Raw genomic sequence first — 21,137 nt, 5'->3', positions numbered from 1 at the left:
TTATATATCTACTTTCTATGCGTTTATGATATATTATGTAATTTTAGAGGCCTGGGAGAAAAATTTTTCTTCGCGTTTTTTTATTGTTTGAGTCACAAACTCTAATGTAATAAAGCATGATAATTTTTTACTACGGTTTTCATTGTATGGGCATTACAGGGTTAAACAAAATCCTCATTCACACCGCACTCGACTCCAGTCCTTGCTGGATTGACTAGCAAAGCCCTTTTGAATCGCTTTTCAACGTACCAGAAAAAGTTCAAACTATATGTCAGTCACATGCCTCCGATTTCAAAGGTTTTGTAAAAGACATGAAATCATTATTATGACAATTATTGTTTAACAAGCATCATATTGTTTTTAGAATGTGTCTTGAGGCGATGACTAAGCTGCTAAGTGCAGTCGGTGTCTGCACTCCAGCAAAATCCCCCGTCAAGTACTACACATCAGTGTGCAGTGCCCAATCGATGGGTCAGCAAAACCTCGACGTAATCGACAGATTTTCTGCTCGAATCCGATTGCTATTCGGTACTAATACTACTGTTGGTGGCAAAGTAAGCTGGCGTAATGGGCTAGACGTAATAAATAACGTCGTAGTTCAATCACCAACCGCGATTGCCGAGTGGCCAAGACGTCTTGTTGCTCGGCACGACGTCGAGAAGGAGCTGTTCAGTCGCAGAGGTGTTTTTTTTTTTATCTTGCGGAGGCAAAAAAACGAAGATGTTTGCGTGTACAGATTCTCGGCAGCATGGTAAATACTCCCAGGTAGCCTAACTCCACCTTCTCCCCGCCAATACATTCAAGGGAACCCTACAGCAGTGACGATAAGCGCGTTCATTCTTTTCCTCGTGTCTGGAAGCACTTTTAAAGCAGTAGTTATCGCCAGCAGAGAGCGGCACTACCTGATTTCTTCTCAACACAACATTCTTGCAATGTTCTTTGCTTGCTAATTGCTGCGATATTCGCTGAAGTGGTTATCAAAAGAGTTTATTACTGCAAATGACCGGCAGCCGGACTATAGCGGCAGTGTTCCGTACGTGAATTCACGCAAGCACGCGAACATAGCCCAGTCATCAAATTTCTGGAAAACTGGAACATTTTTGAGCGGCTTCATAAGTTTTCTGCTGTGCGTAGAATAATATGTGGCTCAGATGTTTCTCAGTCACCTATCTAATTAATGGACGCACTGACTGACCATGCTCTAAAATAATTTCAGGTTCTAAAGAAAATTGAAAAAAAAAGGTTTCGGGGGTTAAATTTTTAAGCACAAAATTACTCTGTTTTAATTGTCCAGGGCAAAACAATCACAACGGCTACAGGCCAGCCACCGATGTTTCTGTATTTTGGGGAAGAGCGGAACATTGGAGGGCTAACCAAAAACGCTCTAGCGTGCTGTGTATTTCCTTGGCGCAGCCGTTATAGGAACGTTAGTTTCTATAGGGCATCATGACGCGACAACGCGTGGCTAACGCTGGGAGTTCATAATGTGCGTTCCGGGTTTCTGGCTAACAACGGCCGAGATCAGGCCCGCGGTCCTCGCCGAACGCTAGCTCCTGAGCCCAATTCCGCTCATGGGAGCCGTTACAGCACGCGCAGCTGGAGTCGCTAAGAGACCGCTGGCTCTGCTTCTGCATGCGCACGCTCCCGGACAAAATTTACCACCGCTTAGGGGAGCAGACCTCACAGATGGGTCATCACACGTACACACAGAAGTCCTCAGCTGCATCCACTCCTTATGAGTGGGCGAAAAATAAGGACACTACTAGCAAACTGCCAATCTAACCGCGATTGTTTGTTTGAAGAACTGAACTGGATCGAGGAAGGTGGTGTCAGGCTTTCTCGGGTTGGTGGGGTTGCACAAACGCGCTTCGCCGCAGCCTTTGATTACACAGGGCGCCAGGCAAGTGCTCGCTCGCTGCCTGCCCGTGTGTACACAGCAAAATGGGGGGACGTGGCCGGCAGCCGGCAGCACATGGACACGTGTCCCCGGTGATAAGCCGCGATGCTCGCATCCGGCGCTCAAGCCACGGGACGCCCGCCGCCTGTTAAAGCAGCGACTGGGGAGCCGAGCCGGTCGTTCAGCGTGGTCAGCGGTGCCGTTAGGGCGAGGTGCGATGACCACGTTATTATAAGCGGAAGCGCGGAGCTGTTGGGAATATGACCCTCTGATAGCGAGGTTTGCTGTTTTCCCTAGGGTGTGAAACGCGCTCGGGAGAAAAAAAAAAACGTTTGCGAAAGTCCTCGCAGCTCAAGCTACCTATCGCATTTCACGCGCAAAACCGGTTTCCGGAATGGCGTTCAGCTTTCAGGTTGTTTGGGCGGCGAGTGTCTGCATTTATTTATTTATGAAAGCGAAGCTTTAGTGTCCTCACTGATACGCCAATACGCCCCGAAGGAAAGCCAACGTCCTCTCACGACGATGAGGAATGATCGTGGGTGAAGTGAGAGAAAACAACGCTTCCCGTCGCCGGAATCGAACATGGGTCCCTCGCGTTATGAAGCCGGTGTTTATCCTATGACTCGATTTCGACATGGTCGAAGCGAACGCCAAGCAGAAGGTATTCGCGCCGCACACCACAAACCCAAACCCCAAACGTTAGGCCTGCGGAGTGCACACCCCAGAGTTGCTGTTGGTATTCTAGAAAAGTTGCGCGTACCTCCAGAGCAGCACATACTGCCAATGTGGGATTGCCCAACCAAAGAATCCATCACGAGAAAGCTTCGCGTTTATGCGTTTATTTATTTATTTATTTATTTATTTATTTATTTATTTATTTATTTATTTATGTATTTATTTATTTATTTATTTATTTATTTATTTATTTATTTATTTATTTATTTATTTATTTATTTATTTATTTATTTATTTATTTATTTATTTATTTATTTATTTGCAAAGGGGGCTGCTTTCCTAGGAAAATCGGTACAAAGCGCTGTAGTGCCTTCGTATCTCCATACCACTGCTTGGTTTGCACCACCGAAACCGACAATAAACAGGCTTGGTGCATAGCGGCCAAGCAGCCAAGTATAGGTGTATGGCGGCCAATTTCCAAGCCGAAATGAGTCTTTGTGAGCCGTGGGTCCGTTGTGAGTTTCCAGCGCTTGTGAGTTGTGAGCAAACCAAAGTCTTGTGCTGGGTGTGAGCCGGAGTTTGAATGATGCATGGGTGCGGCAGTGGTGAAGCTTAGTTTGATTGACCGTAGATAAGTTATTCCGCGATTAGTCTGAGAGGGCGGCGATTTAAAAAAAAAAAAAAAAGATGTGGATGAGTTCGAGTGACGAGCTTCAACTTTGCCTAGGTATGTTGTCGGCCCACAAACGCCACTTACGCTGCCACCACCATGCGCCGCAGTCGCTAAATCGATAGGGCTTAGTGTGTTTCTCGGCCGTGACTGAGTTCCCGCCTTCGTCTGCGTGAAGAGCGACCGGGTGCTTAGCCGAGTAATTGACGTGGATTACCGTCGACGGCGGTGGAGATTAAGCGGATGGGAAACTTATTCCGAGACCGTTCGTACTGCAAGCGCCTTCGGGTATTTCGTGGGGCTGCGTACAATTCCTTGATCGCGCGAACATTGCGAGGCTCGTGCCGTAAACAAGCCGGCACCAGAGAGGTGTGAACCCTAAAAAAAGAAGAACGAGTAACGGCGCTCGGTCTGCCCTATATAGATCAGCGCATTTCGTAATTAATGGATAGCTACCGACGTCCGCAGATACAGCAATCGTAGGCGGCGGAAAGGCTTATTCGAGGCGCCACGGGCTCGTCGGCCCGAGCCAGCGATCTGTCAGTGTCGAAGAGTGAACTGGCGCCGATCGGCGGCAAGGGACGTCTGGCTGTAGCGTCGCCTTGATGCATCACACGCATCCGGCTAGCCAGGTTCTCCGAGAAGAGAAATAACGAACTCATCCTGGTGAAAATGATAACAGTGTTCTTTTATCTCGGTGAAGTAAGGGAAGAGAAAACACACTTTTGCAAACTTTGATCCACAACTTTCTTGCGCGTAACTTCCCTTAATAAAGCATCTAAAATAGAGTGACACAGATTCTAGCCAGCAAGGAGCTTGCACCAACAGTAATGATGTGGCTAAATGACTTGCTTAGTTACACAGTAAGCTTGGGATCCTTATACTAAGCTCCCAATTATTTGTGCATCGGCGGCTGCCAGGTTTCATAGGATGTGCACGTCATACCACGGCCGCTGAATAGTCTTGAGAAAGGGGCCATGGCCAAACATACCCGACGTGGCGGAATCTTGATCTGGAAGCACAAGCGTGCGAACAGGACTACATCGTGCGTGGAAGAATCATTGCCCCACGGTGCTCTTGAACGCCTTACCACGCAGACAGTTTTATTTTATCAGCTTGCGCTTTTTGTGTTTTGTGAGAACCTCTCTGCATTGGTTCCTTCTTTTCGGGTTCCATGATTAACCAACTCTTGTTGCCTGAACAGATTGCATGAAGATGCCAGCATAAAATGAATACACTTTTCTTTCCCGCGTGCCTCACGGCTGTGAAGTATTCTCGAATATACGGTGGGTCGCGGGGTAGGTACGTGCACTCTTTTGATTGTACAGTTAAACGTGGAGGTAACGAACCTCTGTGTGACCAACTCCTGGATTTAACGTATTTTTTCAATTCCCCATTGCCAGCCCATTTGAAACCCACTTGTTTGCGACCTCTATGTAACGAAGGCTTTGCGACGGTTAACCTCGATGTAACGAATTCGCTACGCTGATGAGCCATTGTTTTTTGCAGTTTTTCTTATAATCGGCTGGAGAAGCGCACTAATTTAGCGAACTATGCCCGCACCGCAAACTACCGTGTGTTTCCAGTGCCCGTGCGGTTTCGGCTAGGTGCTAGGGCTGCCATGTCGGCGTGTAGTCTGGCGTCTCCACTGCCATCTGTGGTGTCGGCTCGTCGTGGATGAGTTCTGCTGCCAGAAAACGAAACTTTTTGTATTTTCAAGACAAGCTCGCAATTTTAAATTCGGAATCGGCCAGCGAGAAAGACCGTCGCCGCCCGGTACAGTATACCGGCCAGGAATTTCTCAACAATTTTTAGTGCGGCAAAGAGAAACAAGTTCGCGAAACGCCTTCCTTTTGGCGTAAGTTTGGTCCTTGAAACCAGTTAAGGCAGCGAAAGTGTCGAAAGGCAAAAGTGCTACTTAAATTACGTTTGTGAATACAGGGGTGAGTGACCCCAGTTCTTTGGAGTGCCGTATAGTGACTAAGTTTGTGGGAAAGCCGCAGGCGAAAATCACGCAGTTTTTCACTCTGAAATATATCCTTGAAAGTTGAGTACACCATCAATGATGTCTAGAATTTTGGTATCGTTTCTGCTTTATTCACGCGAGCCTTTACTCGAAACCTGCATGTAACAAAAACCTGGATGTAACGAAAAATTGCGATTTTTTGTCAACTTCATTATATCCAGGTTGCGCCAAAAATTTGCGCCAAAAAAATTGCGCCACGAATTTTAAGGCTCCTAAAAAAAAGCACAGTGACATAAATGCTGCACAGGATCAAGTTTTCAATTAGAGGCGGGGTCGTATAGACTGCCGGCATTTATATTGTATTCTATATTTGTTTAGAAAAGCGGAGTCATATGAATTCTTCCTTGTATATACTCTTTGTTATACTTATTTAAATGAGCCATGAAGACAAAATACAAGTTTGTTTTATTCGATAGATTTCGTGTTTTATAGTGCCCCCAGCGCTTGTCCGCATATAAACGATTTTATTCACTGATAGATTAATCGATTTAAATTAAAATTTTGATTCTCCCGCTTTATTGTGTTTCTGTGGTCTGCAATGACATCACAAGAACCGACCGATCTGCAGCCTAGGGTGCCTTGATTCACGCGTCCGCCGTATAGGGTGGAGGCACGTATACGCTGGCGCCGCCATTTTGGGTCACTCGCTCGCCGCCGAAGCAAGTCATTGTATCAAAACCACGCTAAAATTATCGCCACAACGCGGTTTACTGGCGAAGTTTGAATCATCTTATCTGTTTCGCGTTGCTGGGTCTCGTGGGAAACAAAAAGAACGACGCGTTGAGCACGTTGACCCAATTGCGGTGGCACAGGACCATTCAAAGGGTGTCTCCACCCTGTACGGCGGCGCTGGCATCGAGGTGCCCTACAGCGGTGTTCGCATGTTTGTTTACGTTACTGAACATAGATGGCGCCACCATACCGTGGCAAGCCATATTTAAACCTGGCTTGTTTTTGTTCTGGGAGAAAATAATCGTTTCGTGAAACATAGAGCTCGCTCGACAAATCTAGTCACGTAAGACACCGTTACTTGCGTCAATCGCTCGGGGTCGTCTGAGACAACCCCAAAGCCCTGCAGTGCTGTGCAGCTAAACCATGGCATAGTGCGCGCAGTACCAACAGCAGTATGCATCAGTGCAGCAGCATCACTACTTCTATGTTTACTGTGCTTTCGTAACTTCCACTGTTTGTCCCACCATTCTTATTGCTTTAAAAGGAATGTGCCCTAAATTTAAGCAAAAATACTTCGTTAATATTAATATTTCCTTTATTTTCCATCCTTGGAGATGGGGGAGGCAAGGAAAAAAAGCTGTACAATCATCCACGGCCGCGCCAGAGCGGCGGCGCGCGCTGTGTTGATACCAACGCGTGCGCGCACGCCTCCGCTCCAGCCCGGTCGTGAATCAGCTTGACTTGGTCCCGCCCCCCCCGCCCAACACAAAATACAATATAACATGTTCAATTTTTCAGCAGTGAACCGCGTACAATAAACACACCGACAAAAGAAAGGAGAAAACAAAAAAAGGTGAAACAAACAATCAGCAGTCTTTGCAATAACATAAAGCGCGCGACAATCCCGGTTGCACGCGTTTTTTACATAATACGAAATAAAAGAACAGTTGTGTACAGAAAGAAGAATATATACTGTTACAACAGGTTAACACAGGAAAATACATGAAATAAAATCGGCAGCAATCACTTGGTTTGTAGGTTAAAGAAGACACGCAATTCCTTGACCGTTGTCCTTTCGATAACAATGGTGTTTGTATGGCAAAAATTTAGCAATTCTGGAAGTTTGTGCTTCAACATTTGGGTTCCATGGTTTGTTCTGCAAGCTTATAAGCTCAGCCTAATTTGCGTTTGCTTTTGCCGGCCTCCGCCAATCACAGAGCAGGCTGGTATGACATCATAGGTTCTATTGCGGGAAATGAGCGAGTGGGTCGCATGGCCATTCCCTTTTTTTCTTAATTATATAGCTTATTTGAGCGAAGTTTATGTTAAATCTGGTGTCAGTATGATTCTAACGAGGCCACCTTATGAATGAACCAAACTTGTGTTTTGTCTTCACGGCTCGTTTAAAGCAAACCCACCTCGCCTAACGGAGATTCCACCCTTCCTATAAAAACATTCGGCGCATTTGCAGCCAATTTCTGTTGGCACAGATTATACAGCCCGTTCCACGTGGTGGTGAGGGGGGGGGGGGTCTACAAGGCCCTCGATTACAGCTAATCGACCGCAATGTTGGTTTTCAGTTTTTTTTTTCTTCCGCGCACTAAGCTTGGCTTCCGCACAGGTATCTTGTCAGAGCATCCATCTCAGAAATATTTTACCCCGTTACAATTCGTAGACTTAAGGAAGCGTACGAGCCTTCGCTAGCTCTAGAATGCTACTTTCGTTCCTCACTCACAATTTTTTACGAAGAAGGCATCTAAGACCGCCACGACCACCATCTTTTGGGTACGCGACCTCGTCTTTGGCATAGGATTTAAAAAAAAACAAGCCTACTCATCTCCTCACTTTAGTAAGGAGCACGGCCTTGTCCCTGTTAAAAGGAGGGAACGTGATTTTGTAGCGTGAGCTACACTGGCCGAGGTTGAGCAGTTTTGCGTGGCCCCTGGAGAGCCGTGCTGCGCATGCGCGAGGAGCTGTGACGTCACACGGCGCACGTTGCTCGCTGCCCGGCGTCTCTCACACACCCCACGCGCCCAGCGTCTTCGCCGACCTCCGTTTCACACGTGGCGGCCCGGTCCACTTGATGATCATGCGAGGGGTGGCCGCGTGTGCAAAAGATGGCTCGTGCGTCGCAGCAACACCGGCGTGTGCCTGTGGAACCAGCTTAGTTCTGGGTAGATTGGTGACGCTGCGACGGAGCCGCTTGATAAATATACATGCGTCACAAAATGGGTTACCGTGAATGTGTCATTGAAGCAGCAGTAAGCATGATGATCGAGGTAATCCTAGACAACCAGGAAAGCTAAGAATAACCAGCTGAACATTAGCTCACACTACGTATATCCTGGAATAGCTTAGCTAAGCCGCTGCTTATTTTTTTTAGAGAGAGAGAGAGGGAGGGAGGGAGGGAGGGAGGGAGGGAGGGAGGGAGGGAGGGAGGGAGGGAGGGAGGGGGAGAGAGAGGGGGGCTCTTAATTGTGAACAGGTGAGGTGAGCCCTGCTAGAGGCTTGGTGAGGCTTGCTACACCAGATGGGGAATAACTACAGTGATGAGTGTTGAATTTTTGCTTTGGCCCTGGGCCTATAGTGGTGACAGTACCTTTAGAACGAAAGCACTGCTCGGCTTCCTACAGGATTCCGAACTGGAAACACCTCTTTAGATCGTAAACAGTGCAAGTGTCTCAAGATGCGTAGTCTTTTGCGCTGCGGTGTTTATTTATTTATTTTTCTTTGATTGGTGTCCTTCCCTTTCTTGCCTCACGAGCAGGCAAATATTCCAGTCGAAGAGAAGCGGGGTGACTCCCGGTTACTTTAATGGTTTTCCTGTTGAATTGGGCTCCAGTGATCAAATTATGTCCAGCAATGCTGGCTGGTGATGTTGATTCGTTTTATCTTCTGCTCAAGCAACGTCCAAGAAAGCACCGATTGCATTGCTGCCTTTACGTGTGATGCACCACAGCACCACCTGGGAAGTTCACGAAAGAGTAGGGAGCTTTCAAATCAAGGACACGGAGCAAGAGGAAGAAGGAGAGCGTCAGAGGATACATAGATAGTGTTGGGAATGTGTGGCTTGAGAATGTTGAAGTAGCTCCCTAACAGCATGAAAGGCCCAAACGACTGATTATAAGGCCGCACTGCAAAATGTTCCACTTGACGAATGTTGACGGCGTGTGAGGGAAACGCGCTGTGGTGCCAACAAAAAGGTGTTTGCGGGCACTCTGTTTTCACCTCCGAAGGCGTCCAATGGAAGCGAAGTACCCTTTGCAAGCACTGGTTTTTTCTAAAGTTGTTTTCACCTCATAAAGGGTCATGCACAGGTGAAGCACGCTCTACAGGCGGGCGTCGTCGACGTCGTTGCTTTGCAGGTTGCGGCGGCGGCCAGTACCTGGAGGCAGGCGGCCTCGGGGCGCTGGGCTGCGAGCGGAGCGGCGCGCTGGCCCGCGTCGCTGCGTCATGCGGCGGCGGCGGCCACCAGGTCGTGCTCGGCGATGCCCTGGCGCTTCCCTTCCGGGACGAGGCCCTCGACGCGGCGCTGTCGGTGGCCGTGCTGCACCACTTGGCCTCCACCGAGCGCCGCGTGCAGGCGCTCAGGGAGCTGGCACGCGTGCTGCGCGTCGGCGGCCGCGTGCTCATCACCGTCTGGGCCATGGAGCAGACGCAGAGAAAGGCCAGTCTCCGAGGATGATTACTAACCAGCCACCGTTATTCTTTGGATCCGGGGGGCTTAGAGAGCTCGTGGGAAGATTGGAAAAGGAAAAAAGGAGGAAGAGGTGCTCACTTCTCGAAAGTGAAACTATTATTCCCCGTTCTCCATTCACGCGTGACGGGGAATACGGGCGAACTCCAAACCGATACTGTCATGGCTAAATGTATTTTGTGTTCGTCAGTTACAGAACTACGAATTTATTGTGTCATTTATTTCTGAGCGATAAGGGTCGCCTGGCTGCCTAGCTGTTGGCCGCCTATAAATCTCTAAGTGCGTGCGTGCGTGCGTGCGTGCGTGGGCCTGAGTGCGCATTTCTTCACCGACAAGAAGTGTCGCCTTTCTCTGTGCACCTTTTCAAGTTATGAGGATTCATATTCAGCTTGCTCTGCACCCAAAACGCATGAGTTCCAAAGCTTGGCATGTGTCTGAACTCGAATTCAGAGTGGTTACAAAGGACTCCTAACTTATATGCTGCTCTGGGCGCTACCACGCGGCAAGTTTTTCCCATGGTAAACATGCTTTCGTCAGGAACGGGATGGGTTTGGGGATGGGGAGGGAGGGAGAGAAAGGGGTTCGTTTATACCTTTCTCGTTACTTTACTAGGTAATAGAACTATGTCGACAATTGAGCCTGCAGTTAATGCTGAAGGAACCAACAGTCGAGGGTTGCGCTTAGTTCAAGCTTTCGATGCTGGCTGGTGCTTCAGTGTTCCTCATTTGTTCAAAAAATAAACCTCTTTTGCTTACCCAGAGAAGCAAACGTAATGATGACAAAATGCCATCTTACCACGTTAACTGCAAAGTTAATCCGGAATTAGAAGAGTGCCTTGTTTTTACATTTTTTCTTTGTCCGGGTCTGTGTGCGCTCTACCGTTTTCGCGATGAGCCACCAACTAACCAGTAAAGTTAGGTTCGTTATTGAGGGTGGTTGGTGTCGTCGTGGAGGGTGGTGAAGGACCCGATGACGAGACGAGGCAAGTAAAGGATGAAGAAAAAGCCTATTTACACTTATTTACAGACGATGAAGCAAACATAAGACAAAACGAAAACTGGGTTACAATTAAAAGGCGCCGCAGCGCACAAGGGGGGTATCGCGGCACGATCCCTGATGTGGGCCCGGAGGCCAAAAAGGTGCCGAACCGCCTCGCGGTTGGAGAGAAATTCGTGGGGCTCTGGCGCCCAGAAACCGCCACGGGAGCAAGTCTTGATGCGACCGCTCTGGGCCGCAGCTCCGCACAAGCTCATTGACAGATGCGCGAGCAGGGCACAAGCAAAGCCGCCTCCCCACGGCAGCGCACCTGCCAATTAGGGTTTTGACCTCCGCTCCCCCTCTGTCCATCCCCGAAGGTCAGGAGGACAGGAAAGCCTTCCCCGACGCCGCGTAAAAAGCTGCCGGCGAGGCCCATACAAAGGGTTGCGACTCGCTGGCATCCGCGGAGGCCGCCCATCGCCTCCGCCCAAGGAGGGGGACACAACAAGGCCACGAGAAGGGAGGGGGGTCATAGTCCCGACAGGGTTCATCGGCGCTGTCATCATTACATAACTCAAGCATCAATCCTTACAAAAAAAGAAGACACACAGCATTCTATTCATTTCGGCGCTCCGGCTCAATAAATTCGCTAGGTATTCTGTACTATTTTAAATCATTGATGTGCGTTTTTTTTTTTCACTCGGTTGTCATATCTAGTTTCTCGCAACTACAGTTGCGCGAAACGAACGAAAAATCTAGGGAGCAAAACAAAATGAGCAATGGCCCTTGCCAGCGTAGCTACGGCAGACGGGGTTATAAAAAAAAAACAGGGGGTCCTTACCGAACACAAGATGTTTATCTTAAATATTACATTATTAAATGCATGTTACATGGAGGCCAGCCGTCATGCCGCCTGTGTTTTAATATCCCCAAAAGCCGAAGAGACAGCTGTCATTCCCACTTGAATCTTTAATAGAATAGCTAGACGGGTCAACCGGAAGTCCATTCAATCATTCCCCACAGAGCTTATCAACTTTTTTCTCTTTTGCCAATGAAAAAAAAAAGAAAACGAACGAAGAAACATTCCACTGTATACAGTTGTCGGCTTCAGTAACCATCTGTTGTGTTATTTGTCGTTTTGCAAAAATTTTTGATGAAAATGGTGATCACAAAGTTCATGACAGATCCGTTTTAAAAGCCGTTATAAGCCCTTGTACTCTCGAAAGGGTGCATTACTCACCCTATCCCTTGTTTGATTTAATAAAGCCAACTCCGCAGCAACGTTTCTGGTAAATTTCACTCGGAGATAAGCCCGCGTGCTCCCGGGAGGACGCATTTTAAGTGCAATGCACTTCTTAAGCGACCCTGAACCTGCGTCCACCGGCGATGTCCGCGCACGTGGAGATGGGCGCGCGCAGCCTGGCCGCTGACATGGCATATACCCACGTGGGGGATTGGCCAGGAATCTCCTCGTCTTCCTTGGCAACGGGGGGAGATGGGCGCGCGCTGCCTGGCCGCTGACATGGCACATACCCACGTGGGGGATTGGCCAAGAATCGGGCGTGAGAAGGGCTAATGCACCTGCTTAAAGGAGTACTGACACGAAATTTCAAAGCTGAGATCCGCTCTAGCAATCAAGTACAACGACAACACAAATAGGTGTCTGTGAATAAATGCATCTTTCTTTCTTTGTAGTTGTGTGTGTGTGTGTGATCTCTCTTTCGCGAACATTACCGAACCGCGCAAATTCAACTCGTGCATTCGCACTTTCACATTCTTCCCCTCGAGGAAATGCGGGGAGTTTTTTTCCTCTATCCCTTGTTTTTAATAAACTACGCGGCGCCACAAAGCTTCTGGTAAATTTCAATCAGAAATAAGCGGCCACATATTCGAGCCATTTTCGGTGCGCGCGGATTTCAGCGCGGATGCTACAACAATGCTTGGTGACGGTGACAAACACAGTGTGCAACACCGCGTCTAAATGCGCGTGGGAAGACTGCCACAATCGCCGTCATGAGCGCAATAAAATTATCAAGCACGGCGCTTGCTCAAATGATTCGCCGTGCTTGGGCGCTTTTTCTCACCGGGGATCCTTCCTTTCCTGGATGCAGTTCGAGTCTCAGGACGTGCTTGTCCCGTACCGGCAGCCTACCAAGAGCAGCAGTGAAGGTGACTATACCTCGGGTTCATCTAACTGACCTTCAGGAACCAATCTTGACAAAGCGCATTCATTGCTTTATGCTATACAATATTTCCTCATTATCAAACATAAATAAATAGAGCGCTGAGATTGTTAACGCTCCTGTGTTTCCGTAATCCGAACGGCCTGCAGGAAAACGCCATTACTCCTACTTGTTAAAGGTGTACTTTGGTTATAAAGTGGTCGGTGTGGACTCCAGCCTTACCTTTTTATGCTCTTTCAAATGAGCCGCAAGCCTTTTCCTCTCGTGTTTCTTTCCCACCGGGCGTAAAAAAAAATTGAGAACTAGTTACTTTATTTGTAATTTAGTTCAATTGCATAGACCCCACTAGCGAGTCCGTGATGTACGAGATGAGCTTGCAAGAAATACGAGGGTAATATATAGAGACAAGCCAAATTTTTTATGTAGAAAAACTTTTATGTAGAAAAAACAATTTCCTTCATGAAGTATCTGAGTACAAATACTTGGGCCTCTGGATTTGAAATACTTTAAATTGGGGTCACCACATTGATTATGTGGCAAGAAATGCCAACTGTAAGCTTTTCTATTTATGAAGAGCTCTAAAATTCAGCACTCCTGACGTCCGTATGACCGCATATAAAGCTCTCATTCTTCCCTCATTAGATTATGCAGCTATTTTTTGGGACCCCTTCACTCAAACCAATATTAACAAGCTTGAAAAGATACAAAAAAGGGTGTCCGATCGATTTATAAGAGCTACGGGCGTACTTCTGTTTCAACCCTGTTATCCAGAGCCTATTTACCACAAATAGCTGAAAGAAACCGTTTAGCCAGGCTAAAATTTCTCTATCAAATAGTAAAAAGCCACTATAAATTAGACATCTCCAACATAATAAGATTCTCCTCCGGGTATGCCACAAAGCAAAGGCATCAAATGACAATTACTCCTTTTCGTACACGCAACAATACCTTCGAATATTCCTTCTTTCCGCGGACCATTACTGAATGGAACCAGCTTACTAGCACCCAAGTACAACAGCCTCCACTTTCCTCGTTCACATCATCTTTAACTTAGTGCTGAAATTATGTCATTTATTCTTTCTTATGTACCTATGTATTTGTTGTTTGCCTTTTTTGTGATCTCCTCATCATTTGTACCCTCCTGCCAAAATCCCAATGTGGGATTGCAGTATCAATAAATAAAAAATAAAATAAATATTCGTGGTCTCGTTATGTTTTGCTTAAATGTTTTGTATAAAGTGTTGGCACTAAAAATTTTCAGCGACCTGTTCGCCCGTTTCCGGCTTAAACTTTTCTTTACACGCATAGATCTGTCACTGGCAACACACGCGAACTTTTGGAATTCTTGGCATTATCCCTGGGTCGTAGCGTTACTTGGCTTCGCTATCACAAAATCCCGTTTTGAAGCTAAAAACGGCTTGTGCGAAGAAGCTCGCAAACAAACTCAAGATGTCACATTAAGTGGGGGTCGATGGGAAGCAGCTAGAACTCAGTCGAACCCAAAAGACTGGAAATACAGGACTCGCCGCTAAGTTAGTCTAAGTTCAAGCCGCTTCCCATCCGAATATGTACCAACTTCCGCAGATCAGAGCCATTCTACACTAAGTGACGTTCTGTATACCCTGCACCTCACCTTGGCAATGGGCGCTATCTGTTCTCCCCTACAGACCGGGGCTCGTCGGTGGAGCGCGAAATGACGAGCACCACGACGAGCGAGGACGACCTGCTTGTGTACCAGTCGTACAACCCGCCGGCGTCGGACAGCGACACGGCGGCACCAGCCCGCTCCAAGCGCTGCCGACGCAGGGGCGGCCGCGGAAGCCTGGACGGCTCCGGCTCGGACCTGTCCAGCCCCAGCGAGACCTGCTACAGCTTTATGCGGCGCGCTCTGCAGAGACTCTCCTCTACCAGCCACCGGTCCCGGCCCTACTTCTACAGCAGCTGCCGCGGAGGCTGGTTCTCGGACGCCGCGTCCGTCGCCTCCACCGGGGCTCTCGAGAACAAGGTGACATCGCCGCAGGTACGTGCCGTAATCACATCAGTTTTAACGCTCAATGCCTAGTTGGGTTTTCGGCTACGTGATTTTACACCAACTCATTTGAGAATGTGAGCCTTGCTGCACTCCCTGACTTTCTTTTTTGTTGCGAGAACCATGGCTGGAATGCCGGCCGAAAGTTCTATGAGCAACATTGCCCTGCCTACCGTTCTTTGTTGGAATTTATCCGGGAGGCTAACCTAGTTTCCTGGATATAGACCGGACTCGGTTCATATCTACTAAGCCTTGAGGCTATTAAATAAACGCAAACACAACAACAACAAGTAGCATATACATATAAGCTTACTATACTATATGTGTTAAACGCGTTGGTGGACCCTCCGCCAGATTTTCTTGGAGCCCATTCTATAAACAGGCCTTAAACTCGTATTAAGTGTGCAGTTTCAAGTTGATTCACTTCTTTCGAATCTGTGGAAAATGAACCAAGACCTAAAGGCTACGGCCTGACAACAATGTGCCTTAGAACAATCTACACCGCGTTAGCTCGATTAGACAAACCTATAAATATGCTGAATTTCACCTGACTGTTTAAAATGAACAATAAATAATATTGCAGCAAATAAAATGACGACGGCCATTTTGCGGCACTTCCAGAACCCGCATAAGCTCCAAAAAGTGGCGACAAAACCAATGCCAATGCAAAATCTCTATAAAAAGTACCGTTCTCCCCTTACGCAAGGACGGCGCGAAATTACAAAGAACACAAAACAGACACACACTAAGTCTATCCGCTAGAACAGAATAACGTAATTAAGTTTAATAACTCTAATGGCCTTAAAGGTACAGAATCACCTTTTGAAAATAATCGTTTGTTTTTATGCACCTGTTCAGTTTCGTACGAACGCCCCCCTGTAACGTTGGTGGTGGTCTACATCAGTCAATAAAAGTCTACGTCGCTCGCGGGGCTAGACGTCTCCTTTTCTCTCTCAGTATTCTGCGTCTCCGTGCTGTCAGTTGACACCCCCACGCTAAAAAAAAACCTTGAATTAAGTTGTGCATCAGGAAGGAATGCCTGCTTTGTTACCGTAAAGTACGCTGACGCAGGACTTGGTATTGCTTGCCACTTTTTGATTCAACTGAACAGCCACGGAATATTGAGCAGCCGGCTTCAGCGAACAAAAAAGCAACGTTTATTATGCGCTAAAAATAGCCTTGCGAGATTTTTCATAATAGTGGCTTCGTAGTAGAACTATGTTGGAAGGTGTGCGAAGAAGCGGTCTGCTAATCTCCATAGTATGTAGCTGCTTAAAATCCGCGATAATTGAAAAATTTCCGGCCTCAAGTACGCGTATAAGAGCCTAGTTAAGTTCAAGCATCTCTTTAGACGTGGCAGTTGTCACAGAACATATGCACGGACGTCACATCCCGCTGTTGCTCGTCGGCCCTAGCTTACTGCTCGTCTGACTTTTTTTTTCTTTCGGTTCCCTTCAGGCTGCCGACAAGGAGCTCCAAGCCGAGGCAGACGCGAACGCCGAGGATGCTGAGGAGGAGGAGGACGACGACGGGCTAATCGAACTGCGCCACCTGGACGCAGAGCTTCCGGTTGAAGAGAGCGCCAGGAGCAGGCCTCCGTCGAGCCTCGACGGCGCCACCGGCCGCTTCATCCGGGGCCACGGGAAGTCCCGCTCCCTGGGCGACGTCCTCAGCATCATCCCCGCAATGCTGCGCGCGCGGCGCAGGAAAGAAGGCTCGCACGAGTTCCAGAAGCGCATCTCGACGGCCAGCGACCCGCGTGAGTACCTGAAGAGGATCGTCGAGGAGAGGAACGGCATCGTGCGCTCCAAATCCACCGCTTCTTGCTGCGCTCGGTTCGAGCACCTCCGCGAAGAATACCAGCTGCCACCGATGGTCGAAAGCCAGGAGTCGCCCGAGGAACCAGCGAGCGAAGGCCCCGACAGCGAGGGTAAGCCAAGAAGCCGCGATGGTGACGTCACTACCAGCAATGTGCCCAGCCAGCTGACGACGTCCGACATCGCCAACGGCAACAGCATCCTCAGTGAGGAACAGCTGTCTTCCATCGTGAAGCAGCAGCTCGGCTATCTTCCGTCGCCTCCGACTGGTTTCAACGGCTGCCGAACCAAGAACTGGTTTAACTCGTTCAACAACAACGCCAACCTCGAAAAGTGCCTCATCAGTGCGACGGCGACAGCCACCGTTCACGACTACATCTCGACCAAGGTAAGCCGGGCAGGGGCATCGCAAGTGGCACGGAAGCGTTTACGTTTACACGGTCAGAGACTTCAGGAGAAGTCCCTGCTGAAAAACTTTTACAATCAGTGCTCTTTGGGAGAAGTCGAAGGAAAGCGATCCAGGGTAGAGGCGGCGCATCAGGATTCATCATTGTCGACCTACTATTCTATGCCTGATCTGCACACCTTGTGTGAAGAGCCAACACACCTGTCAAAAAACCCTGACGAGAAGGTCCGAACCACTCTTGTCGAAGCGAAGAAGCAGGAGCGTTCAAAGGATTCCTTTGACTCGGACATCTTCGTAGAAGACGAAGAGGTTTGTCGCGTGCTGCAAGGCCGGCGTAGGGTGGTCAAGCGAAGCATGAGCGTAGGTACGAACAATCGTTCCGAACAGAGGCATCAGCACCGCCGATTTTCAGCTTCTTCGGCGTCAGCCTCAATGTGTGCGTCACCGACTACGTCCCGAAGTCGTAACGTGTCCGAAGACTCGGAGGAGTCAGTCATTTCTGTGAGGTCACGCAAATGCAGCAGCCTGCAAAGCGACACCAGCGTTGACAGCGAAGAGTCAATAGTGTCCGTGATACAGCGGAGCAGCAGTGAGATCGAAGCCATCATGCAGCGCAAAGAACTTCAAAGGGCCGCCTCGAACAGCCTCAGAGCTTCGCCATTGAGCATTACTCTGGGCACCCAAGAGGCGTCCTCTCCGGAGTTCTCGCCCACATTCAAGTCAGCGCCAAAAAGCTCGCCGCCACTTCTTGGCTCATTCCCGCGGCAGTATCTGGAAAAGTTTTCCGACTGCGAGGCTGTGGTGATTCGAGACGTGATAGGTGCTGTCGTGTCATTCACTGACTGTGGGGAGACCATATACGTTCAACAATGGGAGAGCCTGGAAGACTCGCCTCAGCAGCCAGAAGCTGCTGAACGTATTGGGGAACTTGCCACTGAGGACAGAGACAGCGAGTCGGGAGACACAGAGTCGTACATGTCCAACCCTGACTGCACGGCGGCCGGTGGGGATGCCAGTTCCTGCGAGGACGACATTCCGCAGATTGAATTTGACGTCACGGACCTGGACGACCCTTACTACACGGCTCCCGACACCGCGCAAGAGGAGGAGAGCCTCACCACCAGCAGCGAGTCTCAGCAAACCCAGACCTTCGTCACCTGCTCCAGCACCGACGAGGCCAGTTCCCCTGGACTGGTGGAGAGCGCGGCATCCAGTTCAGAAGGCACTCTGGAGCCTGAAACCGAAGCGCCCTCGTCAGAGAATGACCCCGAAGGCGGTGAGCATGACATTGCGAGCACGGTGTCACCTGATCTGTGGACTGAAAGGACAAGTGGCGTTTCACCGACTCTGTCAAGCGTTAGCTCAGTCGATGGAAAGCAGGATGCTGACAAAGCACTCGTCCCGTCTGATAGCAATATTGACAGCGGTCTTGCACTGCTCTCTTTGGTGTCACCAACAAAAGAAATTATTATCGAAGAGATGCATATTCCGGGTCATTCTGTACATAAGGAGAACACAGAAGCAGAAGCTGAAGAGAAAGACGTTGATTCTACTGAAATGGCCATAAAGCTTACTGTTGTCAAAAAAGTGTTCCCTTTAATGCGAGACTCTTGTGTAGGGAAGCCAGGGGAAAGGTATTGGGAGCACTTGCTGCCGTCTGTCCTTTCGATGGACGGAGGCGACGATCCTGTGGTGCAATCACCGCTAGCCGCTGATGTTAAGACCAGCCGGCTTTCCAGTGGACCTGAGTTAAGCACCGACGAAAGCATGACCACAAGTGTGGTCTCTTGTAAGCCGACTACTGAAGAGAGCTCCCCAGACGACTCCTTAGAAAGCATAGAAGAGTGCAGTGAAGAAGAAACTCACGATTACGATGAAGGTGCTGGCATACATGAAAAAGAAGTGGTGACTTCACCCGGTATGCAGACTCATCCCGTAGAACAGGACGGGAAGACGGAAGACCTACCACAGGGAGAGCACGTGCAGCTTGATGCCACACTAACTGCAAAGCTTAGCGGCGATGATGACGAGGGTACTCCGGTAGAAGCGGGCAAAACTGAGGAATTAGTGGATGACGAAGCAGATTTGAGTGACTGCCAACCTCCAGCTTTCAATGTTGTTATCGAAGACTACAGTGAAGAAAGCGACTCCTGCAACGAGCCAACGGCCGAAGAAACCGCGGCTCACACATATGACTCGCTGACAGTCGAAAGGTTAGTGAATAGCACTTCGAACGGCTCTAGCTCGACTGCTAGCTTCCAAACCGTACTCCAATGCCCGAGCCCGACACCCACACCGGCAGAAGAGGATGAGGTGGAAAGGGAAGTGAACACTGAGGGGAGAAACGCGTCCTTAGAGGAGACCGACGACAGTAAACAGGACGCCGGAATGCCTGAAGGCAAACAAAATAGTGGCCTGCACAGAAAGGAGTCTGCATCGCTTTCTTCTTCCCAAGAGTCTCTGCAGGACACGGATGGAGGCGGCAGTTCCATAATGCTCCACAGGTACTATCACGTGTTCCGCGAGGGAGAACTTGACAACCTGATCGACAAGTACGTCGAAAACCTCCACATCATCTCCTCGTACTACGACCGCGCCAGTTGGTGTGTGGTGGCCGAGAAAGTGCAGGTGTGGACTATATAATACAAAGCACAGACGAGGCTGCGCTGCGAACCCTTCGTTGTTCACGAGGTGCCGTCCCACAAATGGGAACTGTGTTGCATGCCATGGTCTGGTGCATTGGAGTATTGTTTCATTAATGGCATCAACAACGACTGTGGTGGGTTCAGTATTTTCTGTATATACTCGTTATACATAACGATCTGCTCCTGAAATAATGCGGGAACCAGATATCGGTTCGAGACGGGGAAATTATGAACTCTTGGGTTGCGAGGCATACGCGGTTTTGCGTCACAGTGCTATTCTCAGAAAGCGTAGTTCTTACTCAGCGTAGACGTTGTCTTATGGCGCCCTTGGCGCATAAATCTCTAAAAATTCAGAACAGAGACAAAGCTAGACCCTTAAATTATGACCCATCCATCTAACATATAACTCAAAGCATGCCTTTAAGGTAAACGTACCGCGTATTTAAGACCGTTTGTAGGTTTACTCTCTAAACCTAGAAATATTCTTCTCATACATACACACCAACTGACAAATAAAATTATATCTCATCTATTCTGTGCATCTCGTTAGAACCATGGTCAAATTCCACGCTTAAACACAAGTTCTAGCGATTATTACAATTCAATAAAAAACAGGAGTAGCAGCATGTATAAACAACACCTGCATAGATTGTAATTAGGGTATCAATCATTAGTTATCTCTAAACAACTAAAAACATCCAATTTTTTGAGCAACATGATTTCAATAAAAACTATGGGAAAACCAGGTAAAAAGGGTGCATGGCCATTACTGAATTATTGCATCGTTGAGTGACTACAACGAATTTTGTATGACCCCTTGATGAGGACTTTGACATGTGAATATGCTGTAAATAAAAAACGTTTGTTCAATCACTTTACGTCTGAAAAAGTGGATACTTTCTTCTAGTCACTCTCTTAATGTTCGGTTTTTACTAAGGTATAAGCTTTGGTGTGTTGCTACAGCCTCCTTGGAACAGCGCAAAAAAGGACGCGTACGAGACGTAAACAGGATGCAGCGCAATGGCCAACAGGACTGCGGAGTTTGTGTGGCAACAGACTTTGACCCAACTTCGGAACATGCTGATGAAAAAAATTCCGCCTGTTAGCAACAAAGTTCTTGTTCTGGGTGAACCCTCGCTTACGCCTGATGTGCTTCGCGTTTTGGGATGCGGGCCAACAGTCGTAGTGCCTCCGACTAGGATCGCACTAGAACTTGTATCGTTAGTTAGGGAAGTCTCCTACATCACCCGGGAATCGGGACATGAACGTTGCATTTCGGAAGGTAAGGACTTCCTCTATCTGTGCAAATCAGCTACGCGCAGGTTTCCTCTGAAACGCACCACGGTGTCTTACCTGTAGGAGCAGCCGTTGTTCCTACTGGCGGCGGACAAGTTCGCCCTTTTATCACCGAAGATTCTTTCACGCGAAAGGACGAGAGGCCG

General features: G+C 48.5%; 1 protein-coding gene across 1 annotated transcript in view; it reads left to right on the top strand.

The window, feature by feature from the left end:
* The window catches only part of Fid (class I SAM-dependent methyltransferase fire dancer), an 87,713-nt gene extending 67,153 nt beyond the window's left edge, over positions 1-20,560 (top strand). The window contains exons 3-6 of the mRNA XM_077702635.1: positions 9,306-9,607; positions 12,727-12,784; positions 14,466-14,818; positions 16,286-20,560. Of these exons, the coding sequence (XP_077558761.1) occupies positions 9,306-9,607; positions 12,727-12,784; positions 14,466-14,818; positions 16,286-19,693 (4,121 nt within the window). The 3' untranslated portion in view covers positions 19,694-20,560. The remainder of the gene's footprint in view (positions 1-9,305; positions 9,608-12,726; positions 12,785-14,465; positions 14,819-16,285) is intronic.
* Positions 20,561-21,137: the final 577 nt, after the last annotated feature.

The sequence above is a fragment of the Haemaphysalis longicornis genome, unplaced genomic scaffold, assembly GCF_048455015.1.
Source record: "Haemaphysalis longicornis isolate Haplotype H1 unplaced genomic scaffold, Haemaphysalis longicornis Haplotype H1 scaffold_3, whole genome shotgun sequence".
Lineage (NCBI taxonomy): Eukaryota > Metazoa > Arthropoda > Arachnida > Ixodida > Ixodidae > Haemaphysalis > Haemaphysalis longicornis.
Note: the sequence above shows the minus strand (reverse complement) of the source record. Positions and strands in the feature narration are given on the sequence as shown.